The 26885-nt window shown below is 43.0% G+C and overlaps 1 protein-coding gene across 7 annotated transcripts in view; it reads left to right on the top strand.

The window, feature by feature from the left end:
* Positions 1 to 26885, top strand: part of LOC109311746 (collagen alpha-1(IX) chain-like) — a 69131-nt gene that overhangs the window by 13661 nt on the left and 28585 nt on the right. For 2 of the 7 annotated variants that reach the window (XM_019537559.1, XM_019537557.1), the window contains exons 11-25: positions 445 to 498; positions 2434 to 2487; positions 5419 to 5472; positions 6329 to 6373; positions 6469 to 6522; positions 6616 to 6669; positions 6768 to 6821; positions 11593 to 11664; positions 11808 to 11843; positions 18775 to 18807; positions 19000 to 19146; positions 20016 to 20192; positions 22105 to 22195; positions 22304 to 22381; positions 24134 to 24667. In XM_019537559.1, coding sequence (XP_019393104.1) covers positions 445 to 498; positions 2434 to 2487; positions 5419 to 5472; positions 6329 to 6373; positions 6469 to 6522; positions 6616 to 6669; positions 6768 to 6821; positions 11593 to 11664; positions 11808 to 11843; positions 18775 to 18807; positions 19000 to 19146; positions 20016 to 20192; positions 22105 to 22195; positions 22304 to 22381; positions 24134 to 24333 — 1203 coding nt within the window. In that variant the 3' untranslated portion in view covers positions 24334 to 24667. Of the gene's footprint in view, positions 1 to 444; positions 499 to 2433; positions 2488 to 5418; positions 5473 to 6328; positions 6374 to 6468; positions 6523 to 6615; positions 6670 to 6767; positions 6822 to 11592; positions 11665 to 11807; positions 11844 to 18774; positions 18808 to 18999; positions 19147 to 20015; positions 20193 to 22104; positions 22196 to 22303; positions 22382 to 24133; positions 24668 to 26885 lie in introns of those variants that run through there. The other 5 variants (XM_019537558.1, XM_019537562.1, XM_019537560.1 and 2 more) reach the window with 5 other exon arrangements.

The raw sequence follows: 26885 nt of genomic DNA, 5'->3' as shown, positions 1-26885 counted from the left end.
ACCTGAGGCTGCTCATTGTTTTGCTCACTGTGGATCACATGCAGATTTTACTTTTGTTTGTCACTGGTAAGTGGCTGAAACTGCTTTTGCCGTATTTCTTACATGTAATGTGAACTCCAGTTTCCAACACCTGTGTTTTGGTGAAAAGACATGCAATTTATGTGGGAAAATATGGTACTATGTTGTCACTGCTCCAGAATCATTGTTATGTTCCACCTTAGAGGTGGCTGTATTTCATAGGCAACTGAATGATTATTGCATGGAGAATAATACATGAAGTGCTATTACTAGATGGTTCTTGAATAAATAACCTGTAAAGTTCATTGAACTAATTTGTTACTCATGACATTTTATGTAGATTTTTGTGGGATACTAAACACAGTAAGACTTTATGTTTCACATTTGTGTCCATCACTGAATTAGTTGTCTTTTTTAACACTTCAGGGAGAACAAGGAGAACCAGGCGTTGTAGGAATCATGGGATTCCAAGGAGTGAAGGTAAAAATATGCATAAAGGTAAATAAAATGTGATAAAATGACCTTGCTGTACCCAAATTGATCATGTAGTGTGAAGACAGGCAGAAGGTAGGGCAAAATGGCACTTTAGAGACTAGTTGGTTCAAAGGGGCATGAGCTTTTATGCGCTTCATCAGATGCACCCTGGCCTTCCTTCTGCCTGTAGTATGTGCCTGTGGAAGGTACCTGTAGATGTGCAGGGATGATGCTCTGACATGCTGTAATTACAACGTGTCAGAATGGACTTGATTAATTGAGCCTGCTGGAATGTGCTAATTTGCATGTTCCAGCAGCTTCCATGTCTTGTATACCCAGTATCCCTGTGCTTCAAAACAGCAGATAAAGCACCCCACCACCATTTTGAAGTGTGGGATGCTGAATAAACAAAATGCTGCAGGTGCTTTCATTACAGTGGCTCTCAGAGCTGCTCTTATTAAAACCCCCTCCCCCCACCAGCCTCTGGAGCACGTGTAAAGATGCACTGAGTGTTTATAAGGACATCTATATAACATATTCCTATGCACAAGCAGCAACCATCTATTGACACCCTAAAATAACTTTAATTTATGATGAAGTTTACCAATAAAAAAAAGTTTTAACAAAATCTCAGGTAAAAGAGTATCTCTTGTGTAATCAGTTGCAAAAATGCTGATGGAAAGATGATTCTTGCATACATGTAGGAGGTGCTCCAAAAATGTAAAGGTGCAGTTCATAGAAAACAAATGCATAGTTTTGGACCTTCACATACCAAAAGGCAATAGGCTTGCATACTGAGTGTATGGCCACCTGTATCTGTTATGTTTCTAGTGGGGAAAATCACCACTCTCCCAGTAGAAACTAAAACTGTACAAGTATTCATTCAGTTTCTCCCAAAGGACCCATACTCTTCTGGGATAAAGATTGATACCTAGAATTCCCCTGTGATAGAGTTTCTCTTGTAAAAATGAACACCTGTACACTTCTCCTCCATGATCCGCAGGAGCTGAGTAGCATGTTCCCCTGTGCTTCTCCCCAGACCAGGGACTCTAGCCTGAGGGGGGGGGGGGGGGGGGCAATTCCTCACAGCTTGACTCCTCCTGTGGAGGATTTGGGCTGCTGGTACTCCCTGAGCCTTCTCTTAAATTGGGGACACCCACTGCCCTACTGCTCTACTCTTCCCATCCACTGTGGCTAGGTACAGACATTTAAAAAGCCCAAGGTGGAATCAATCAAAGTTACGTGGTTTCCTGTAAATGGCATAGTTTATATCAGTAGTGAAGAGAACACACGTTCGCCTTTGGTGGGGGAGGGGAGGGCCCCCAAATCTTAGACCAAGTTCTGCCATTTTTAAACCAGTCTATGTGTGCCAAACTTCTGTTCTGTTACAGGTAGACTGGTTTTGTGTGCTGACCTGTTCTGTTATGGGTATAGACTGGTTTCCGATCACTTATACCAGTAAAAGTGTGATGTCTGTACCTGACCTGTAGGACTGTTGACACTGGCTTCAAACATGCTGCACAGGGGGGAGCCCATTGGCGCCCTCCCCCCTTGTGGCATTTGAAAAGCAATGCTTCCAAAAGGGCACCTCAGTCTGGGGAATTGGTAACTGGTATTGCCTTCCTCTCCCAGTTCTGTCTATGAGGGGTGTGGGGCAGTGTGGAAGGACTCTCTGCCTGTTGCCCTGACTGAGGTATCCAGAGTCTTGGGGAACAGGGGGCGATTTTCTCTGTTACTCCACTTTTGCCAGAAACAGAAGTAGAACAGTCATTGCTTCCCATGCCTTCCCCAGACTGGGATCACACTGATAACAGGACAGCACAGAGAGCAGGGGAGAGGGGGAAGCTTCAGCCTGAAGCTTTCTGAAAAAAATGTATAGCTATAAATGACTCCTGATCATAGCCTGTAACTGTGTGCACAACTTCTGTTGTTGTATTCTAGGGTGATAAAGGCTTATCTGGAGCTGATGGTTTACCAGGCCAGCAAGGACCTAGGGTAAGTTTAACTGAAGCACAAACTTTTACTTAAATGTAGTTGTCATTTTTAACTGTAAAGTGAATTACTGGGTCAATGTATCAAAGGATGTACTGGATCCTCTGTAATTTTGTCTTTCTAAAGATGTTACTGAGCCAGAAGCTATTGCAAAAAATCACTGTGTAAAATTATTGAGGGTAGGAGCTCAAACTAGGTGAACATAATGATAATTTTTGGCTTTAAAATCTATGGATCTTTATTATTTTCATAATGGTCAAACCATGCTAAGTATAGCATCATAATATTAAATGCTGGTGAGGCATTTTTATTTTTATTATTACTTTTGAAAAAATTCCATTTAATCACTTTCATTAGTTCTAGAGCATTATTCTTTTACATTAGTGAAATATATTTTATGGATCTTTGTCTATCCTAGTACATCCTGGCTGACTTCCTTCTTATGGATGCTCAGCTGGCAAACTTTGGATTGTACAGACTTTTAATATTACTGAGTCTGAGCAGTGTGGAGACAGTTTGTGCTCCTAGAATTCCAGGCACTCTCTCAAAATGCAGACTTCAAGACTGAGACCCCTTATCAGGATGTGGAACCCCTTGTCTAGCCTCCTTGTACCCTAAGATCAGAGCTGACCCCACATTTTTACCTGCAAGTTATACAAGCCCCATCCCGTGGCCAGTTCACATCTGACTCCTGAATCTAGATCATTGATGAAAATGTTAACGAGTACTGGCCCGAGTGCCGAGTCCTGAGGGACTCAACTGCTAACACTGTGCTATGTTGATTTGCTCCCTTCAACTAGTACTCTTTGGGTCCGACCCCATAGCCAGTTGCCTAGCCATCAGACTGTATGATGATCGAGAACACAGTTTCCCAGCTAGCCTATGAGGATATCATGGGGAACTAGGTCAAAGGCCTTCCTGAAGTCCAGATAAATGACATCCACATCATCTCCCTTGTCCAGGGCATGTTACCTGGTCATAGAAGGAGATGGGGTTGGTCAGGCAAGACCTGTCAGTCACAAAGCCATGTTGGCTGGCATTCAGAAGCTTGCCTTCCGTTCATCTGGCATTGATGGATCCCTTGACAATTCTCTCCAGTATTTTTCCAGGGATGGACCTCAGACTGATTAGTCTATAGTTCCCCAGGTCATCCCTCCACCCTTTCTTGTAGATAGGGACCACATTGGTTCTTTTCCAGTCATCCGGGAACTTGCCCGAGAGCCATGATTTTTAAAATATCTCTGCCAAGGGGGATGCAACGATGTCTGCCAGCTATTTCAAGACCCTCAGGTGCATTCCATCTGGGTCCACAGACTTATGAATGTCCAGTTTCTCAAGGTGTTCCCTCACCTGATCCACATTCGTTTTGGTCCCATCACCCGCTCCCAATTTGGTTTGTGCCATTTCTGGCAGTGTGATCCTTGTGGGAGGGTAAAAATCCAATGCAAAAAAAGTCATTTAGATGCCTTTTCTTGGGTATCTGATGTCAGTTGCTCTGTTGGATCTCTCAGGGGCCCAATACTGTCCTTGTTCTTTTTCCTATTTCCCACATATCTAAAGAAGGACTTTTTTTTATTGTCCTTGATCCCTGTAGCTAGCCTAAGTTTGGTTTGTGCCTTGACTTTTCTTGACTGCTTCCCACAGGTGCGGGTGAGTGCAGAGTAATCCTCTTTGGTAATGCTTCCTGTTTTCCAGCTGGTGTAGGCTACTCTCTTGAGCTTAATGAGGTCCAACAGTTCCTTATTCAGCCATAGGGGCTTCCTTGCTCATTGACTGCATTTCTTGTGAAGAGGGAGGGCTTTGCCCTGTGCTTCAAGTATTATGTTTTTGAGTGATGACCATTCCTCATGTACTTCCTTCTCTGGCAGGTTATGGCCTCTGATTGCCTGACTGATCAGTTCTCTCAGTTTGCAGAAGTCAGCCTTCCCAAAGTTAAGGACTTCTGTTTTACTGAGGGGTTTGCCTGCTCAGTGAACTAAGAAGGTGACCAATTCATGGTTGCTGTCACAAAGCTTCCCCTCGATCTGCAAATTGCTCACCAGTTCCTCCCCTTTGGCCAGGACCAGATCTAGCAGTACCTCTCCCCTAGTTGGTCTGTAGACCTCCTGGTTTAGATTGAAGTCATCAATGCCCCCGCCTCCGGGCTGCCATTGCCACTGCTGCCACACTCTGTTCCTGGAAGTGGGTCACAGAAAAAGAAGGTTGGGAACCACTGAGGTAGTAAGTCATAAAAACAGAGGTACATATGATCATACAAAATACAGTTACTTCCTGGCCACGTCAACATGAGCAGCGGACTGCTCAGTTATTACTGAGTGGGCATTTAGTACTTGCTTATGCAAGTGTGGAAGGACTCACTTATGCAAGTACTAAATGATTGTGCAGTAATAATGTCTCATGTAGATGTGCCCCCTGTGTCCTAAACCAACCCTGGTATCCCAGGTATTGGTAGCAGTTTAATTATGGCAGCATTTGGCTTTGTTGGCAAATATTTGAAATCTCTGTTGCTGTGTTAGAATTCTATTAGTACCCATGCTAACTAGTTTAAAGATAGCTTGAGTATATCAATATGCTACTCATTTGTATTTGTAACATAGGCATACCTGTATACACCTGATCCTGCAGGGATCCATTACCTTCAGCTACCATAACATTTCCAAAACTATTCTCAGCTGTGGCATACAAGTTGCTGAGGAGTAACACATGTTGTTCTTTACAATAACAATGCAGATGTCCGAAATTCATGGTGAATAACTCATTGTTTCTCCATTTCCAGCTTAGTTTCAAGTATAAGATTGAATCTATGTAGTCATATGTCTTTCTTGTATGTGGCAATCCTGTATATCTTACAGTAGTATTGATAACAATTTATAGAACAAAGTAGTTGTGAAGATTGTACATCTTTTTTCTGTATCTATGTCTGTTTAATTTCAGGGCCCAGTTGGTGATCAAGGGGATTATGGTCTACTAGGTCCGAAAGGAGCTCTAGTAAGCTTTGTTTCTGCCTTACAAGTACTAACATCTCTACTACATATGAAACTAGAATGGGACAGAGAAAGAGCATATGGTTTAGATGACTAGTAATGAGAAACTGGAGCCTTTCCCCTCCTTGTCATAGATTCCCAGGCTGTTAGAATTTGGCACGCACAAATCATTTCCAACGTATGGTAATTCACTGGTTTCTCTAAAATGAGATGGTCTCAGCTCAGAATTTGAATGATCAATTTATGGTGTCCCTCTGCAATCACACTGATTTATTTTGGCCTAAGAATTTACAAACACTCCTGCTGAGGAGAGCTTACTTACCTTTATCCCAATAGCTGTTAGAACACTTGCTCAGGGAGCCGATAACCTAGGATCTAGGCCTCTTTACCCAAAGGTGAGCTCTAACAAAGTGCTCTAACTACCTGCTTATGTGTATATCTTACAGTAAGCTGTCATTGGTTAGCATATTTTAAAAGGTTGTGTTTAAAACTACATTTCGTCGGGACTCTGGTCTTGTCAGTGGGCTATGAGAGTATTTACAAGATTGAGCCCTTCAGGAAACTTAGGGAGAGAAATGCCTAATTTCTAGATCTTGACTTCAGGTAGGTATGAGCTAGGCACTGAGCACCTGATGTGCTCAAACTGAAGCATTTCTATGTGTTTGTCAGGGTAGAAACTTCAGGTAACTAGTAAACTCAAAAAGGTTGCAAACTGCAGGTCCTGTGGAGTTTAGGTGTCTCCAGGGCTAGGCAGCAGCTGAGTAAAGGGTTTCAGGTCTATTCCCTCTGAATATACTCTCTGAGTTATAATGACCACAGTTAACCTGTGCGTCTCATTTAATTAAAAGTTGTTTATCTAGGGTTTCACTGGACCTCCTGGAAGGAAAGGTACACTTGGTCAAAAGGTAATGAGGAATAAGTATCATTTTTCTCTTTTGTTAAATTGCACAGTAGGTTTTAATTTTGCATGTTTACTTAGTCTGCTTTTGTTCATTAACAGGGAATAAGTGGAGACCTTGGATTGCCTGGGAGAGAGGGGGATCCTGGTATAGAGGTATATGGGCTGTGGAATTGTGAAGCAATCAGTATTTTGCTTTTGTGTTCTTGAAAACTAACTTTTTATTTTTAATTACTGTGATTACTTTAGGCCTATCAAGGATTTCAAGGGCCAGAAGGTAGAAAAGGTATTTCAGGATTAAAGGTAAAGATTTTAAATGTTAATGTGTACCTACAAGAATTGATTTTTAATGTTCTTACTTTTCAGTGCAGATTAAAATAATCTGTTTTCTGCATGTCTAGGGGGAGAAAGGATTTCTAGGAGAGGGAGGTCCTGAAGGGCTTAGGGGAAGAACAGTAAGTATCATCTATTCATGAAGACTTTCAGCATGGCTTCCTGAGATCAAGAAGGCCTGAGAATGACCTGTTATATAGACAGGTTGGTGACCAATAGGCCTGTGGACAGTGGCAAGTATTCGCTTTGAATTCAGGTGATTTGGAGGGACAGCGATTCAATTTGGACATTCAAATCACTGTCTCAATTTGATTCGTCTGAATTGCATCTGAAGATTAGGTGCCACTTTGAAGATTCAGCCATAGACTAAACAGGCAGCAGTTCTCACCACGCTGGACACAACTAACTCCAGCTGGTAAGTCTGTTGTGGTGGGAGGAAAGGGGACGGAAGGGACATCGGGGAGGGAGGCTTGGGGTGGGACAAGCTGGGCAGCTGGGGCATGGGGGGTGGGACTCAGGGAAGGGGTGGAGAGGGTGTGAGATGTGGGTGTGGCAGCGCTGGGAGCAGGGGCTCTGCCCTGCTGCTGCTTGCTCAGCCAGGGTGGCAGGGTGCGGGTGCGGGCACTGCTACTGCTTGCCCAGCCAGTGTGGGAGTGTGGTTGAATGCGGGGGCTATGCTCTGCTGCCTCTTGCCCCCTTCCACGCAGAGTGAGCCACACCTGCATTGTGCCCCATCCCTGCCCTGGCTAGGCAAACAGCAGCAGGGCATAGCCACTACTCCCAGCGCTGCCGCGCCTGCATGCTCCCCCCGCCTTGGCTAGGCAAGTGGCAGCAGCAGGGCAGAGACCCCACTCCCAGTGCTGATGTGAACATGGCAGCACTGGGAGTAGGGGCTATGCTCTGCTGCCGCTTGATCAGCCAGAATGGGGGAAAGGGGTGCAATGCAGCCATGGCTCGCTCCGGATGGAAGGGGGCAAGCAGCAACAGGGGATACCAAGGCTGCTGCACCCACATCCTGCCCCCCCCTTCCCTGGCTGGCCAAGCAGTGGCAGTACCAGCATCCCATGCCCCCTGCCCCAGCTGGGCAAGCAGGGGTCTATGCCCTGCTACCGCTTGCCCCCTTCTGCCCAGAGTGAGCCATGCCTGCTTTGTGCCCTCCGCGCACCCCTCCCCCAGCTGGGCAAGCAGCAGCAGGACATAGGCCCTGCTCCAAGTGCTGCCATGCCTACATCCCATGCCCCCCCTCCCCAAGTCCCCTGTCCCCCCACGCCATCTGGTCAGCTTGTCTCAGCCCCAACCCCAGCCCCAACCACTCCTTCCTCCACACCCTCCCCTTCCCCCCTCTGCCCACCACAACAGACTTACTAGCTGGAGGCAGCTGTGTCCAGTGTGGTGAGGACTGCTGCCTGTTTAGCCTATGGCTTATGGCCAAATCTCTGAAGTGGAGCCAAATCTTTTCATTGGTCTCTAGATTCGATTGGTCTACTGGATTTGGAGATTCAGTTGCTAAATCAGGCCAAATCTCCTCCAAATCAAGTCAGCTACCGAAGCTTCACACAGTCCTAGTGACCAAGCCCAAATTCAGTTTATCCAGAACAGTGCCGGTCAACCTTTTTGGCAGGCATGGCACAAATAAGCCCTGCACACTCCCTAAGTGCCATTCTGATCCCCTTCCTCTGCTGGATCTGCTGCTTTGCTTTCTGCTCCCAGCTTTCTGCTCCTTGCCTGATATGCTTTTTCGCTTTCTGCTTCCTTCCCTGTACTCCCTGCTATACTTGCTTTCTGTTCCATGCTTTATCTGTTGTGATACTACCTGTTCCCTTCCTGATATGCTGTGTGTCACACACAAAGGCTGCATCCTTTATTTCTGTCCCACCTCTTGGAGTGATGCAGGTGACCAAAATTGCTGCAATTTTACTTTCATTTGGAAGGAAGAGAGAAACAGATACAATTTCCTTCCTAGCTAATCCTTTTGCTAAAGTAATAAGAACTTCAAGTCCTTTTGTGGTTTGGGCTAGAGGTCTCTCAGGCTAGGGACAGATATTATACATAAACCAGTTTAAGTGATCAGAAACTGGTTTGAACCTGTAACAGAAAAGGCATTCAGTGTACATAAACCAGCTTTAAAATGGCTGAAACCAGTTTGAGATAAAACTGGTTGAATGTAGTATCAGACTTAACTGATGTGTGTCAAACTGGTTTATGCAATGTCTGTCCCAGACCCCTGCCTGTTTAAATTAAGCCAGAGTCTCCCAGCATCCCAGATGCTTTGCAGCCCTGGGTGGGGCTTTCAGCTCCACAGCAGAGCTGGCCCCACCTTCTGCTTCCTGGCAGGAGCTCCAGCAGAGACCTGCAGGCACAGCAGCATCTTTCTGGCTTCCCCCTGCCCCTCACCACTTGCTGCTCAAGCAGGGATCCCTCCCTCCTCTCTCCCACAGCACCAACCATAGCCAGCAAATGGTATGCTAGCTAACGCTGAGAGGTTTCTGAGTAAGGCAGGCAGGACAAAGGCAGGCAGGACAGTGTTGGCTTAGGGGAACTAATCAACAGGTAGCTGGTAAAGTCCCTTTGTTTCTTCCTTGAAAAAAGTTAAGAGGAGCATGAATTTATGAGAGAGGCTTTTGTTTTGCTGATGGACTGATAAATGCTGTGTAACTCTGGGGTGTGTAAGTAAATGCTGTGTTACTCCCTGCTGGCTCTCTCACTGGTCAAAGGAGCAGCAAGGAAGAGGGACACCTCCCTAATCAGAATGTCCTGCCAGGGCCTGGCCATACCCCACAGTCAGCTCAGCTCTATAGAAGGGAAGGGAGGGGTGCTCTAGCACTCCTGGCTTCTAGTCTAAGCCATTGCGTGCATGTGCTTGCATTTTCACAGTACGGAGGGGATGTCTGTGAGTTTACAAACCAGTCCAGTCTAGCCAGGTTAGACTAACCTGCAAAGATTGAATCAATTCAGGCTCAGGCTTTTTGAATGTCTGTCCCTAGCCTGAATGGAAAAAGTATTCCTGTTAATGTACTGCCAGAAAATAAGGTCTGCAGTGAAGAATAGAAATTGTTTCTCAGCCTGATAGCAGGATCCTTTTCTTTGTCAGGCTGAGAGGTTTCTCTGGAAGGGTACAATTAAATAGGAATTAAACTGCAGCCTACATACACTGTCTAAAATACTCAGATGATTATTAGTTAGCTAGGAAAGAACTGAACTTGGACAGACAAACTTTTTCTCAAAAGAGTTCCAGCCCAATCAAAGGAGTTTTAGATAAACTTAGAAAAATCTTAGATTCACACATTTCACAGGTTAAACTTAGCATTACTCAAAGGCTGAAGTTCTTGAAGGTCATCTATTGCTAGACTGATATGGTTTCAATAGTCTATTTTGAAAATAGGAATTTGTGCGAAATCAGTGAATGCACAGAAGAAGAAAACTGAATTGTTATCTGATAACTTGTGTAAACAGGAGAGCTATCTTAACTATGTAGGCCACTTTAGCTTCTACCCTACAAAGGCAGTGAAAAGGGCAAGGTCCTCAGTTTGTGGAAATTCTCTTAATTGAATTGAATGAAGCAATAATGATTTAAATCAGCAGAGGATCTGTCCTAAAATAGCTAAACCAAAGACACATGTAACAGAACACATTGGGGTGGCATAGGAAAGTAGTTTTCTTCTTGTTGGTGACAGTGAAAAGCATGTACGGAATGCTTGTGGTAGGTTTGGCTGCCTATCTATCATTGAGACAGAAGCAAATGTCTTAATGTAAGAACTTTATATATTCAAGTGATGAGGACCAGATAGTTCCCAACAGGCTTTCAAGTTGAAGGCTTTACAATGTATTAAAGGAATACTATGACAGCAGAGGACTGGGTTAGATTTTATAGGAAGTCCTTTTCAGTGCTATATTTTCTAGTCCAGTAAGGGTAAGTGCTTGAGGGAAAAACAAAGCTAGAGAATTATTTTCAGTTGGCATTTGTGGTGGTTAGTGCTGGTGATTATGGTCGTTGTTGATTGTTGTCTGCACAGGCTAAACAGATTGTAACATTTCTACAAACGTTCTAACATTCCAAAAAAGAAACAGCCATAATTAGCTACTTATGTGCTTTAATTCTTCTTGGAGTCCTCTGTCCAGTATGTAATTTGCCTCTCTGAAATAATATTTAATTTTTCAACAACAGACCAAAATCGTTGCAGCTGTCATTTTCCCGATTCATGTGCATTAATATTTAACATCATTCAACATAGGCAAACAATGTATTGAAAAAAATCTTGTTTGGAAGAAGACATAAATAGGAGATACATTAGTCTTCAATTTAATTAAATATGACTGGACATTAACTCTCCATTGTTTATGAAAGTGAAAATGCTACAACAATAACTATGTGTAGTTCCAAGCTTGTTAGTTGTAATTGGTATAAGAACTAGAAAGACTATGGGGACATATTATGTAGCAAGTGAATTGTTATTTGTGAGGATTAAGATAGATATGGCTAAATTCTGTATGTTATGATTTAAGAGTGTGGGTGAACTTACAACATATGTTCACAGATATATGTACACACTTTCCAGCTACATTTACTTGGAGGTCCTTCTGAGAAACTCCATATACTTTAGGTTAATAGGGTATTTTAAGGGGTAGCCGTTACTGAATACTGAAAAACAATCCTCTGGGATATGTCTTTTAGGAGACTGTACTTTGGAAAGCCCAAAGAGAAGAAAAATATACGTAGATTATGCACACTGATTGGAATGGTAATGAGTACCATAAACACCTCCATACATAATCAAGCAATTAGTTCCTGGGAGAAAGTGACATTTTCAGTTTCCCTTTAGCCTTATTAGAATCCATAAGCATGCAATAAATGCTGATTAATTACTTGTCAATGATTCAATGTTTTCTGCACAGGGTGTATTTGGTCCAAAAGGTATTGAAGGGATTCGTGGTAGACCTGGTTTTCCTGGTCCCTCTGGAGCTGCTGTAAGTAGATTTAAACATGATCCATTGAAGCTGATGAATCTTTATATTTACTTGAATGGATGCTGGATTCAGACCCTAATTTTAATTGTCAAGTAGTGTATATACAGGTAACATCTTCATTTTCCCCCTCCTCCTCTCTTCAGGGTTATGTAGGGCTGCCAGGACCTCATGGATTGAAGGTACCTTAAGACGTTTTGTCATTAAGGCTAAGTACGAGCATTTGGAGGTGTTGCGGGGGAGGTTAAATTGATTTAAAATGGCTTCTGAAATAAGGTAAATCAGGATGGGATGGCTTAGTTAGGGGATTGAAGGTCCAGCAGGCTGGAGGGGATCAGGAGTCCATTGAGAAATGGGGGGACATTGTCCCATGAGTAGGGTAGAGAGGCAGGCATGACCCATGGGTAGAGTTTAAATTGGGTGGACATTTGAACCTTATTTAACCTGCTGAATGTCTGTACTTAGTCTTGGAAATCTTATTTTAAATGTAAGATTAAACATTTCTGTGTTTGATTCTTAAAATTGTAAGGTAGCCCCTGGGCAGATTAAGATTACAGTGAAAGGGAACTATATTTCAATGACGTAAACAGATGTGGAATAAAATTAGAAGCTACATGGAAAGTTGTCAAAATTCCAATTTTAAATGTGTGGGTGTAGCAACAAATGGAGCTTGTAAGTATGCAAAACACTGTAGCTTTTTTAAAATTTGAAACACATTTTGGTATTGTTAGAAAAGCATGGTCTGAATCTGAACAGGGAAAAAAGACTATATTGTAGTATTTAGGAATAGCCTATAGGAAAATGTTGCGAAGGTGGTATTGGGATGCATCCTGCTGCAAGGAGAAAGAAGACCAGGAATTTGGACACTTAGTTGACCAGGAAGGGAACAGAATAGAATGTCATTCTAAGTCAAGAATGCCACTTACACCTAGATAGCAATTCTATTTCTGGCTATGTAAGCCTGTGCATATACATAGTGGTCTTCGTGTGCAGACTGGGAATGTGCACTGGCAATAAAATGAGTTAGAAAGCCTTCCCAACTTTTCCTCCAGTAGACGAATGGCTAGTGTGCTTACCTGGGAAACTAGAGGACTTGGATTGTTGGTCCCCCTCACCCAAAGGGGCTTTGAAGGTGGGTGTCTCTGACTTCCCAGGAGAGCGCAGCACTACCACAGCACAAATTAACTGTCCCTCTCTGGCACTCCTTCTGAAGCTGAAGCTGACCCCTTGGGAAGCTACAAGAGTGAAATACGTGGAAAATTTATTGTACCAGGAGGAAGGGAGTGAGCTATAGGGTATGTGGTTCGGTGAAGTGCCTAGCAGGGAGGGAGAACCTTAGGTTCTACCCTGAGCATTTGTCCTGGTGAAGTGGACTCTTCCCTCTCCCAACCTTCATTCTTTTTCTAATGATTAGATTAAATGTAAGGGATACTGGCCCAGCTTCAGAAAGAGTGCCAGAGAAAGTACAAAGAATGATTGCTGACCTGGGGTAGTGATTTGCATGCTATGCTGAGAAGTTAGAGAGATGCAGGTACAAATCCTGTTCTGGAAGGAGTGGGGAGAGGGCTAGAATCCAGGAGGGAAGCCATTCTCATTTTTAAGTCTGGAAGCCATGGGTTTTGACTGACTATGTTTTCAGGCAACTGAAGCAGGGGTGGGCAAAATGCGATCCGGGGGCTGGATGTGGCCTGCCAGGCCATTCTATCCAGCCTGCGGGGTCCCTAAAAAATTTAGAGAATTAATATTAATCTGCCCTGGGCTGCCTGTTATGCAGCCCTTGATAGCTTGCTATAACTCAGTAAGTGTCCTTCCACCCCAAATAATTGCCTGCCTCAGGGTGCATGGGCATGCTTGTCTAAGTATACAGCCAGTAGGCATGTCCAGTCTGTGCATGTGGATAACTACATACTCATCTAGCTTTATATGGCCAGGAATACAATTGCTGCCTACATGTAAGTGGCATCTTTGGCACTTAGATGACCAGAAATGCCACATAGATGACCAAATCTAGATACCTGGATGACCAGGAAGGGGACACAGCACCTATAATGTTTACTGAAGCAGCAGTGTGTGCTTGCTACCACTCTTCTTTGTCCAGCATACTTAGCCCCTGCATCATGTCAGTTTTGCTCACTGGTGCATGGAGATGATATATCTGGTACTTTACAACTTTCTTGTTCCTTATACCTGCTTTGGGGTATTGTTTGTCCCCTGCAGAGTAGAAAGTTGTTCCAAGTGGTTGCAATTTATTTTGCTCTTTACATGAAGGTGATGTTTGCTGAATAGATCTGTAACAGCCAAGCAGAACTTGGCACTAAAACTGGCAGATCCATTTAATTAATTCCATTATGATGTTAAAGAGAAGTAAAGGTTCTCTTTCTAAAATAGCCTTGATGCTGTGCATATGGAAGATTATATTTTCCCCACAGCAAATCTGGTAATTGAATGTGAAACAGTTGCACACAGAACTTGTAAAATGTAAGATGTTTTTGCATGCTTGTGAAAATCTTATTTAACAGTGGGTAAAAGTTAGTTGACAACTAGCTCAAAAAAGGAGTTGGGGAAGAGTAGGTACAGCATGTGACTCAGTGGCTCAAACAGGGAATCTATAAATAGAACAACATAATGAAGCTTTTAAATGGGGATAAACTGAAATAAAAAGTAGCAAGTCATTTCTAAAATTTCCTTTTCAATAAATATTAGATGTTAATTGCCTTAGATTGGCAATAACATTTAGGTTAACTATTTAGGATACACAAAAGTAGGTGTCACCATACTGTTGGCTTGGCCGCTGCTGCTGCCCTGTGCACCACCACTGCTCAGAGGGGCAAAACTGCCCAATTATACCTGTTATCCAAGTCTGGAAAATCTGGCTTTTATTCCTGGTTCTGCCAGCAGACTTCTGGATGTCGTCAGGCAAGTTGTTGCATCATTCTGTGGCTGTTTCTCCATCCATTCAATGGAGATAATGATACTGACCTTCTTTGTAAAGTTGCTGTGGGGTGTACTGACAAAATCCACTGGATAAGTGCTAGGTATCAGAATTTATTGAGATGCTATGCATTATTCCTGGCATGAGAATTAAGTAAATGTATTTGAGACAAGTGATATAAAAGCTGCTTATCAGCAAAGATCATGATGAAGAAACACAGTTCGCAAATGGCGTGGTAAGTGGTGAGAGTACTAAGAGTTTGATAATATCACAACAATGTATATAAGAATTGAATCTTATTGTACCATTCTGAAAAATAAAATGTTAATATATTAGAGTTGTTTTTTTAAAGGGGAATGATGGTGTTCCAGGAGCTAAGGGTAAAAAAGGCGAAAAGGTATAGTATCATTAAATACAAAGCATAATTGAATGAACTGCTCAATTATGCAAACTCTTTGCACTGTTATTTTTTTAAATAATTTCTTCAAACATACTGTTTTCTTGAACTTCTTAGCAACACAGTAGCTTTGACATTTACTGTCTTTGCAGTATGTGGAATATTTTACTGGACAGAAAATAAAGCAAGGCTCTTGTTAGTAAGGCATATTATTTACTGATGTGCTTGTTTGCTTTGACTTCTGAGAGATGGAGAATTCAGACTCCCTGAATCATCATTCATTTGAATCACCAAAAAGAAAATTCTGTAGATGTCAATTCAAATTAGAAAACAAATTGTAATTCAGAAATAGGAGAAATGTAAGAGTAGGAGGGGCCTCAAGAAGTCATCTAGTGCATCCCTTTGCTCTAGTGCAGAATCAAATATGTGTAGGCAAGGGGCCAATCCAGAGCAGGTGAAGTGGCATGGTTGTACCCCCTTCCCCATTTGGATCACGGTGATCCATTTTGGATCATAGGAGCCTGGTGTCTTTAAGTCTGAGAAGGAGGTAAAAATCCCCCCTGGTCTCATGCCTTTTCTTGCCCTCCATGAACAGGGCACCTACCTCCTGTTCCCATCTAGCTTGCCTACCACTGTTTCTGGCTGACCCAGGGGCAGGGGGAGCTCTAGAGCTGTTGCTGCCCTGCTCCATCTGGGCTGCTTACAGCTGGGCTCAGCAGGGACAGCAGCAGGAGGCAGGTTCCTATTCCCTACCCCTTGCCCCACTGGTGTTCCCCAACAGCTCAGGAACAGAGACAGAGAGAGGAAATAGCTCCCCTTGCAGCTTTTTCCTTCAGCCCTGGCTGGAGTGGAGTAGGAATACTTGGGACAGTGGCAGCAGCAGGACGATCTCCCTGATCCCTTCCTGTGCCCAGAAGAGTAAGTGGAGAGGGTAAGGGAGGAACTGGAGGGGATGGGACATGCTGTGAACACAGACAGGAAGGCAAGGGTGCCAAGAGCAGTGGATGGCAGAGATTCTTACTTGATTCAAAGAACTTAGTGTTGGATACCTTGAAGCTGCTATCACTTCCTAGCTGAAAGGGTGTGTTTTTTGTATGCATTACAATATGGATCATTCAAAATATATCCACTTTGAAATTTGAAGCTGTTTTATGGTGTGGAAAAGCTGATTTATTTAAAACACAGGGAACCAAAAAATACTGACTTTGAAATACTGTAAGTGGGTTAAAAAACATCCTAATAGTAATTTTTGTGTACCCAAATTACTATGGGTGTGTGCAGTCTTAGTTCATCCATGTTTATTAACTGATAAGAACAAAGTGAGGAATTATCCCAGTGTCTGATTCAGCAGATTTTATGGGATGGAGCACAAGGAGTTCCTAATGTAGACCAGGGACAATGATCTAGGGCAGGGGTGGGCAATTATTTCAGGCGAAGGGCCGCTTACTAGGTTTTGGTAAGCCACGTAGGGCCAAATGACAGGCAGCTAAGGGCAGATTAATGTTAATTTTCTAATTTTTTAGGGGCTCTGTGGACCAGGTGGAATGGCCTGGCGGGCCACATCCAGCCTGTGGGATGCATTTTGCCCACCCCTGATCTAGGGGCCCTTTTTCCTTGGCTTAGATTAATTTAAATTCAGAACTGTCCAGCCAACTTCCCCCTCCCTGCTTCAATCCTACCAACCCCTCCACAGACCTTGATCCCTGATCCCCAGGAAGTACTCTGGATCCCACCAACCCCCGATTATACCCCTGATTATGCATGTAGCTGAGGCTGCTGCCCCCACCTTCCATCCTTGCAGACTCCCCTGCGTCCCAGCACTTGCTGTTTTGAGACCCAGCTGCTCTGCAGTTTTCTGTTCCCTTGGGTACTCCCTGTCTTCCAGGTAATGGCTGGATGTGGGGGCTGTTTCTCTCATGCCCTGCAGTATAAGGCACAAGAACATGCCTCCACAGGAAGCACACAACAGGACTGGGGACCTCTTAGCCATAGGTATTGCCAGAGGGTGGGAGACCTGAGGGGGTAGGAGCATGTGAAGCAGCCAGGGCTCAGGACAGCAAATGCCAGGATGCAGGGGAGTTTGCATGGGTGGGAGGTGGGGGCATGATTGAGTGTTTGTGGGTCCATGGTAGGTTAGGTAGGACCAGGAGGGTGTTGGTGGGACAATTCTACACTTAGATTGATCTACGCAGAAGAAGAGGATCCTTAGATCATTGTTGCTGGTCTGTATTAGGAACTCCTTGTGTTACATCCCATGAAATCTGCTTAATTAGTCACTGGGATAACTTTTCACTTTGTTCTTGTCGATTAGTAAGGTCTGCGTGTGCGTGAATTATGTCTATAGGTACCCATATAATTTGCATACATACAAATTACTATTGGTATGTTATTTCAAACCCATTTATTTCAAAGTTGGTATTTTTTAGTCCAGTGTATTTTAAATGAATCAGGTTTTACTGTAGTTGGAAAAAGTGGAATAAATTGGATCAAGACATGAGAAAAGGTTGCAGGAACTGGGATTATTTATGCTGGAGAAAACAAGACTCAGAGAGGGGGATTTGATAACAGTCTTCAAATACAAGATGCCAATTTGGAGGCAGGGCTAGAAGTAGTGGGTTTAAATTTCAACAAGGGAGATTTAGGTTAGACATTAGGAAGAATTTTCTAACTATGAGGTTGGTCCATGGAACAGACTCTGTTGAGAGGTTGTGGAATTTCAGTCAGTAGACATTTCTATATGCAGGTTAGGTGTCTTGGATAGTTTAGGCAGGGATGTATCTGCCTTTAGCCAGGGGTGCAATTAGATAACCTCTTGAGGTCTCTTCCAGTTCTAATTTTCTTTGTTTCTGTATTAGTGTCTAATTTTTACTGTTTATAGCATGTTGTGTTAATCAGAAGGTATTTCTGCTTTTTAAATGGGTAGCCTTTTTCCTGAGCCAGTACAGTACAGATTGGCAATATTAAATCCAAATACATGTAATATATATCAGACATTGGGTAGGAATAATCTCAGGGTGTGTCTCCATGTGCCTATTAAAATGCAGCGTGTGCCTGCATGTGCACTCAGACCACAGCACATTGAGCTAGGTTGCAGAAGCCCCAGCTGGCAGTGGGTTCGGAGTGAGGGGAAGGCTGCCAACCTGCCAGCCCGCCAGCGTGGGGCTGCTCCAACCAGGCTCAATGTGCTGTGGAGGGGCTGGCTGAGGCATAAGGGTGTTTCATGGTGGGACTAGTAGGCAGGCAGCTCCCAAACTGATGCACTCTCATGCCCCAGCCAGCTGTGTCAACGTATGCATGTGTGCTGGTGTGCACAAAAAACCTCCAGAGCAGAGTAGTACTTGTATTTACTTGTACTCCCTGCTGCAGAGTTTATTAGTTTCATGAGACCTAATAGGGGTACTAGTGTAGATGTTGAGACATTTACTGCACAGTTAATTAGGCAACTGTTGGTTAGGCAACTGTACAGTAAACGTCTCTTAAAGGTGTGCCCTCAGTGTCTCAACAGCCATTATGCAGGCTTAAGGCAAAGATGGATGCAGGGTGCTTTGAAGAGAATTTGGTCGTGAATGAATACATATACACTTTCTGAACCAAGTTTTGAATATATTTCATCATAACCATATATAAAACTTGCAAACGCTTTTGAAATCTACATGCAAGATTCCACAAAACTGTAAGATATTAATATGAACTACTAATCTACAAAGATGACATATTAAACAATAGGAAATAATTAGAGTAGAAAATTCAATGCAAAAACAGTATGTATGTTTGTCTTTAAAAGGGAGAAAAAGGAAGTAAAGGATCTAAAGGAAATGTAAGTAAGACATTCTTTAAACTTGCTCTTTCAACTTTTCACTCTTCTACTTATACTGGTATTAAATGTCTTAGCTCCTTACAAGAAATAACCAACTCAATAAAGCTGACAAAATAAACATACTTGCTCAAACAATATTCTTGAAAGGCTTCACTTACCAAGTATGACCAAGAGTAAAATATTTTGTTTTAGGTTGGAGAGAAAGGTCTACTAGGACCAGAAGGAATTGTGGGTAGAAAAGGGTTAGCAGGAATGACTGGACCACGAGGCCAACCTGGAGAACAGGGTGTTCCTGGAAATGATGGCTCACCTGGGAATGCTGGATCGGTTGGACCCCCCGTAAGACACTCTGTTCTTTTGAGCTAAAATATCTTCCAAGAAATTCTTAGAGTACTGAGATGGTGGTTTGGATATTGCTCACATTTACATGTGTGCAGTACCATTTAAGTATTTGCATATGTGTCTGAAAGAATGGAATTGGAGCAAACAAAGCCAAATTAATTCCTGGTGTCAGTGGAATATAAACCTGGAATGAATTTGAATCAGTAGATCTAGATTTTACTTGGAAGAATAAAGAAATTAGACCAAACTAATAAGCCATTAGCAGGGATTCTGATTTTCTCTGAGAAAAAAATCCCCAATTTTTTGGTTAAAAACAAGTAACCCCAAATCCACATTTTTCCATGATCAAAATGAAACACCACTATACACACACACACAGATGCACACACATATATATGTATGTGTGTGTATATATATATGTGTGTGTTTGTGTCTGTATGTATATATATGTATATGTGTATATATATATATAGATATATATGTATATCAGCTATATATGTATTCATGGTATTTCATTTTAAACATGCACAAATATGGATTTGTGGTTACTTTTTTTAACCTGAAAATTGGGGATTTTTTAATTCAGAGGATTCCTGGCCAATAGACATTGCCTTATAAAAAATGTCCTAATTTTTTTAAACCATTGTTTAAAATGTATCATATATATTTATCAACTGTCAAATTTATATATAATAACTTTTACTATCAATCATGTTAGCTGGATACTGGCAGAGAATTGCATTTCTAAACATTGTTCCTTGGGTAATTACAGGAAACTCAGGAGATGCTTCAGTGAGCTATGCTATTAATAGGACTGTTTGGCATATTTTATTTCTCAGATTGTTCTAACAATCTTTTTTATGTAGGGGCTCCCCTTTCCAGAAACTCGTGTGATAGAGGTGTGCAAAAGGATTGCTTTAGAACAAATGTCCACCTTTGCAAACCATGTGATGAGGAAATGTGCCAGTACATGCCCAGTTTATGGAGATGTGCCTATGGGGTCCCCAGGACTTGTTGGTTTGCCTGGACCTCCTGGAAAAGAGGTAAGCATAGAAAGAAAGTAAAACACATCTCTGTTTACACTGCTCTGTTGCTGAAGCATCGAAAACAATGCTAAGAGACATTCATTCGTGGACATCAATAACTTGGAGATCTTGCTGTCACTAAAATCAAGTCAATGAGAGTTTTTGATTGACATCAATGGGATGCATTTTCTTGCAAGGGAAGACAAGTATATAAATTTACCGAACTATGGAAGCAGTTAACAGATTACATATAATGTTCTGAGACCTCTGCTATGTTGCTTTAAGCTTAAAGACATGTGTAGTAAGACTGTCACAAAAGGCTGAATAAATAAACTTCATTCAATTATATAATTAAAAAACTTTCAAGGCACAAGTGGTATGAAACAGGTTTTTATTTAATTCTTCCATGATGTTCAACATCTCTAAAGGCAACCTCTGACTCATAGCCTTGGCATTCATCATCCACTAATCTAGGAAATCTCGATGTTTTTGAGGGCTATAACTGCATTTTGAACAGCACAGAAGCGTTTTCTGGTACCTACAGCAATGAATATAACAAATGACTAGCAACTTAATTAGTTCTTTTATCAGTTATCACATTCATTATTGTGCTAGAGCCAAAATCTAATCACATAACTTACTTAAAGTTACCATGAAATCTTGAATAGTTTAGGGCTAATTAATCTTCATAGATAGTTTTTTTATTACAAATAAGCGCTTCCAACATGATGCACTATGAATAAAGAGTGATTTTTCTTTTGATTGTAAAAAATAAACACCAAGACTGTAGACCAACTGTAGATTTGATGGAATTTTCCTTAGATTTATAAAATATATTTTTGAGCATAAAGAGGTACATTACTGCATGCAATATTCCAATAGTAGACCAAAAATGGGTTTGTTTCTATGTGAAAGTTTTAGGTTAATATAAAGGCTAATATTACCTACAGAAACACAGACCATAAATAAAAGATTTTACTGGTGGCCTCAAATATCCCTGCCATCTGAAAACACTGGCTTCATACTTGCTCACCTCCTTTTAAACACATTTCAGGATGTCCAGAGTTCTGTGCCAAGCTGACAGCATGCAGCATTGTCTTTTTTATTTATTATCTCCTCTGGTCCACACTATATAACAAGACTGCTGTTTAATGTATTTTAAATTTTTAATAGCCTTGTTCTACCTTATTTCTTTGACCCAATCAGTCCTTGTTCTCCCACTTCATTCAGTTGTAGCTGAGAATACTTTCAGGATACCACGTTTAACCTTAATTATTACATAATCACTTTTTTGCTCCTTAAATATGGAACAGCCTCGCTTTACCTATACCTATTTTCAAACTGCAGTGGTGGGTAAAGTGTTCCTTCTTTCCCTGCTTCCCTCCACCCTTTCTCTATGGCTTCTGTGTTGTCTTCATTAGGAAACAATGCAATTTAAATATGATTTTTAACAACTGAGTTAGGTAAGGTGATACAGACAATTGATTACTTGTTTGTCTGTGTTCAGCATTCAGTTAATTAGATTTTAAACACTGCAATAATCTAGTGAAGCTCGGGATTTTTTTAGCTCTTATCCAGGAACTTCAGGGTTTTTTTCTTTTTACAGCTTGTTCTTCTTACCATGGTTTTTTTTTTTTGTAAAAGTAAGCAGGTTTCCAGGAATTCTAAAATCAGTTCATAAACAAAGAAAGGACTAAATGTTTTATTGCTGTGGAGGGAGAGGGGGGAGTGAGAGGTTACTGTTTAACTTTTGATTTTAAGGTAACATCAGATTATTTTTGTTTTCTCCATAGTGTAGCTAGTCTTCTAATTCTTTTATTGATACATGAATCTCCTTTTATTTGCTGGTATTGACTAGAATTTAACTATGAAAGAGAAAATGTATTTTGTTGTTGTGTAATATAATATAATATATTTAACATTTTTATAGGGCAACCCTGGGTTGAATGGAGTTGATGGGGAACATGGCCCTGAAGGGTTTTACGGAGATTTTGGGGATCCTGGAAAAAAAGGCTCAATAGGTAGAATATTTTTTAAATACTAGAATAAAAAGAAATATTCTATGCTATAAATAACAGTAGCCACATACGTAAGTAATCTTTAAGATACGTTTTTAAAATTATTTTTAGGTGAACGTGGTGACAAAGGCCATAAAGGTGCCAAAGGTTTTGGATTAGTTGGCTCTGAAGGCAACCAAGGTCGAAGAGGTACCTATTTACTCTGTTTTTGAAATCTTGCTTGCTATAAACATATGTCTGTGGGGAAATTTCTATATTATGTACTATTGTAGCACGTTACATTTATGTCTTAAGGATGTATGAGATGATTCTGCAAACTGGTGCTAGATGATTCTGTATCTGTGCATTCTGTCAAATTGGGCCAGCATCAAGTTTGCTAACCAACATGTTAAATAGGTAGGTCAAAGAGTTGCACCACTAGTAATTGTTCTCCAGTCAGATAACTCAATTTCAACATAACCCAGGATTTTCAACCTTTTTTAACAAGTGTACCCCTTCTGTCTCAAAGTTTCAGCCCATGTATCCCTTTATATTTTTTTCTTGTTTTTAATATTTCTCCTATTTTTAATGTGCTATGCCCCCATGGCAAGACCACACAGAGCCCCCTCAGTGCGGGGCAGCCACATGGGCCTTTCATGGTGTGAGGGGAGTCAGCCACAGCCACAGCCACAGCTGCACCTTCAGCCACTGCTTGCTGGGGTAATAATGCTGTGACACCCTTGGCTGCCCCCAGGCATGGCCGGCTGCACGCATCAGATGAGGCTGAATTGTGCCCTGCATGGCTGCTGACCCGCCCACCACAGCGCTCTCAGAAACAGGGCCACCGCCACCCACCAGCACCTCCACCAGCAGCCACTGCCCTGCGCTGTTGCCTCCGCAACCCCCCTTGGCCGCATGCCACACCCTGTGCCACTTTCCTATGGCCAGCCATGCGTGTGGCTCTGTGGACTGCTGACAGCCTTCCTGCCTGGCCAATCACACACCGCCGGGGGTGGGCACAGAACACCGCCCCCCACTGCCACCATTCAGACTCTTGCGACCATGCAGGAAGTGGGTGGCTGTGGTGTCTCCTTGCTATCGGCTATTAGCTGAGGGTGGCAGCCTGGTGGGCAATCAGAAGAGTGAGCTGGGTGGGAGGCAGGGAGGCACTATGATGTGCTGTGTGGGACTGGCGGCACCTGGTGTGCCCCACCCCCAGGTAAGAGATGAAGTGTGGGAATGCGTTGGGAAAGCCACCATTGCCACGCCTTGGGGCGGGCTCTGTTCCCACCTGCCTGTGCAGCCCCAGCTCCAGCCCCAGCTCCCCATGGCTGAAGCAGGCTGCGTATCCCCTACAACCTTTTAAAGTACCCATATGGGCATCCCAGGTTGACAACCACTGATACCCAATGCAATCTTCCTTTAAGTAAAATCCTTATCCACCTCAAGATAGTAGTACTGATACCTGTAGTCTGGCTTGGCCAATCATTTCCCATGAGGTACAGTATCAAAAACTTTTTTAATATATATATTTTTAAAGTTAAACTAAGTCCACTGCTCTGCTCTTATTTAAGAGCAAAGGATACTGATACTGAAGCAGTCTGAATCTGTGTTTCTTGGCTAAAAACATATTATATTTTTGGTTTTGTAGTTCCAGGTCACTCTTTGTACCTTTTTAAAGCAGATGCAAAGCATCTTTTTATAGTACCTGAACAATTTAGGGCCAGACTTTCTATAGCTGGCCCCTAAAAGATTTTTCTGCCCTTCCTGTTCTGAGACAACTGCAATTATAGTTTGTGAGCACCAGCACTTTATAGAGATGAGTAGTAAAATCAACAGTATTATTGGATCACCAGCTGCGCCAAGGGGATGGGCTTAAATGATCTAAAGATCCTTTTAATCTCTAACATGTATGACTCTAAATATGCTGGTAACATAAATATGCTTTCTGACTATTTCTAGGCGAACATGGAAGAGGTGGACTAGTGTTTGATGGACTGCCAGGTCAGCCTGGTTCACGGGGACATATGGGGCAACCAGGACTGAGAGGCTATCCAGGATTTAGGGGACCTTCAGGCATATGCAAAATAGGATGTGAGCCAAATCTTATGAATGAAGTTCATCATCAAAGTGAACAAATATTTCAGGGTGAATCATTGTGAAATCTTTTGGTGTAAACAAAAAATGGTGGGGGAAAACGTACCCATTCTCTCTTTTTAAAATGAAAATAATTGGAAAAATATTGGTAAATTCTTATGTAGTATAACATATGTTTACATTGTGAAATGATTACAGTTGATAGTGGCAAATAATTTCACTTATACCTTTTACATAGAGAATACCTGGTCTAAAAATACTGCACTTAGCATAGATCATATTAATTATATTATATAAAAGAGAACTAGTTTTTTTAATTGGATGAGCTAATCCTTTTCTGAATATACCTAGGAAATGTTCTTTACAATAAAAGCTGAACAACTTACAAATTTATATTAATTTTACGGCTGTCCCTTGCTTCTCCTACCAGTCCAGATTAGGTAAAGAAGGACCATGGATATACTGTATGAGGGTGTATAAATATTTACATATTCCGCATGAGAGAACTGCTGATGAAGGAAATTATTAATCAGGTTGTCCCATATCATGTTTTATGATACGATCCTGCCTGAAAATAAGCCAGTCCCTACCCGTGGCACATCACAGGGGGCAAAAAAAGGATTACACATTAACTTTAGTGTTTGTTAAGGCAGCCTAATTCTTGCAGTCCAGAAGGAATGTCTGTGCAGATTATATCCAGTGCTCCAGTGCACTGAATGGGGTAACTGAGTTTTTGCTTGCTCAGACAGGAGAAGGAAAAGTGTCAGGACCTACCACCACATACTTTCCTCAAATGCTGTACTCAGTAGGGCAAGTGGGGTACTAGCTCTCTTCCTCTCCAAGTGCTCAGCATTCCCATCTCTCCTTGCTCTCTGGCATGCGGTATATATTCATTTATCAGTTTTATATGATACCCTTACCCAAAAAGGCAGTGCATTTGTATGTGCTAGTTCCCATTACATCAGGGCTGTCTAATTGGTGGCCTGCAGGCTACATATGGCCCACAAGCAGTTAGTTTGAAGGCCTGGGGTTCCCACTTGGCTGCCATGCCCCCATTGCTTGGAACTGGAGGATCCTTGGGGTTCGGGGGGAAGGCATGCTGCGGGGTGGGGAAAGCTGCTAAGGAGTACTGTGGTGCTGGTGGCAGCATGGAGGGCTCTGGCCTCCTCTGAGTCCTGATGCTGCCGCATGCAGTCCACTGCAGCTCTGCCTGCCCTGTATCAGGGCCCTGCCACGTGGAAGGGGCCTGCACTCTCTGACATTATGAAAGGGGCTGCTGCCTCTATCAAGGATCCTGCCCCCCACTGCTGCAGTGGCTGGGTGGGGGCATGAACAGATGCCAGCTGCCAGCAACTGTTAGGTTGGGGGGCAGGGATGGGAGTTATTCCCCCTCTCTCTGGTGTCCAGCAGACGGTGCTTATTCTACTGCTTGCCCCAAGTGGGGAGCAAGTGGTGGTGGTGGTCAGGGTGGGCAGACCCAGTTGTGGTCTCCGGGAGTAGTGGGGGTAGAGTGGGGAATAACCCCGCCCTGCCCCCTCTGCCTCACGGGCCATGCTGCCCTGCTGCTGTAGCAGCAAGGGGGGAGTGCCTGGCAGATCCACTTTGGGTCCCTGCCTGTGGGACAGAGAGCAGGGAATTAAACCCCTCACTGGCCAGTTCAGCCCAGGATAGCCATGCCTCCTTCTCCCCACCTGCCAGCACAGCTTCCCTGTAGCCAAGGATGTGCTCCAGCACCCCCTGGCACCTGGCGTGAGCAACTGCAGGCATGTGCCCACAGTTTCTCAGTCCAGAAGGAATGTCTGTCCTGTTACACTCTGGTTCAGCCTAGGCTGGTTAGACTTACCAGAAAAGGTTGAATCAATTCAGGCTCTGGCTTTTTAAATGTCTATTCCTAGCCCTGGTGACTGGAAGAGGTGAAAGCCTGACTCCTGGGCCATAGGGCTCTGTCTGGTCCTGTGATAGAGCATCTGTGAACCCATGCTGCTGGAGAGAGGGGTGCAAGCAAACTCATGCCCCCTGGAGAGCTGGAAGGGCTAGAGAAGGAGTGGGAGTTTGCTGGTTTACAGAGACCCAAAAGGGTACAAGTATTTTGTCTGGAAACAGGAAAAGTTTGTTGGTTATTCACAGAATCATAGAATCATAGAAGTAGGGTCAAAAGGGACCTTGTAGATCTTCAAGTCCGACCCCCTGCCTGGGCAGGAGAAAAAACTGGGCTCAAATGATCCCAGCTAGGTAGGCATCAAGCCTCCTCTTAAAGACCCCAGGGTAGGAGCCAGCACCACTTCACTTGGAAGTTGGTTCCAGATCCTAGCCGCCCTGACCATGAAGTAGTTCTTACGGCTGTCTAATCTAAACCTACTCTCCAACAACTTGTGGCCATTATTCCTTGTTATGCCAGGGGGTGCTAGGGAAAACAAGGTCTCTCCCAAACTCTTCTGGTCGCCCCTAGTTTATAGACAGTCACCAGGGCCCCCCTCAGCCTTCTTGTGTGAAGGCTGAACAGGTTCAGGTCCCGCAGTCTCTCATTGTAGGGTCTACCCTGTTGTCCCCAGATCATGCAGGTGGCCCTCCTCCGGACCCTCTCAGTGATGTCCACATCCCTCCTGAAGTGGGGTGC

This window comes from Crocodylus porosus, unplaced genomic scaffold (assembly GCF_001723895.1).
Source record: "Crocodylus porosus isolate Cpor-Errol unplaced genomic scaffold, CroPor_comp1, whole genome shotgun sequence".
Classification (NCBI taxonomy): domain Eukaryota; kingdom Metazoa; phylum Chordata; order Crocodylia; family Crocodylidae; genus Crocodylus; species Crocodylus porosus.
This window is presented reverse-complemented; position numbering and strand designations above follow the sequence as displayed.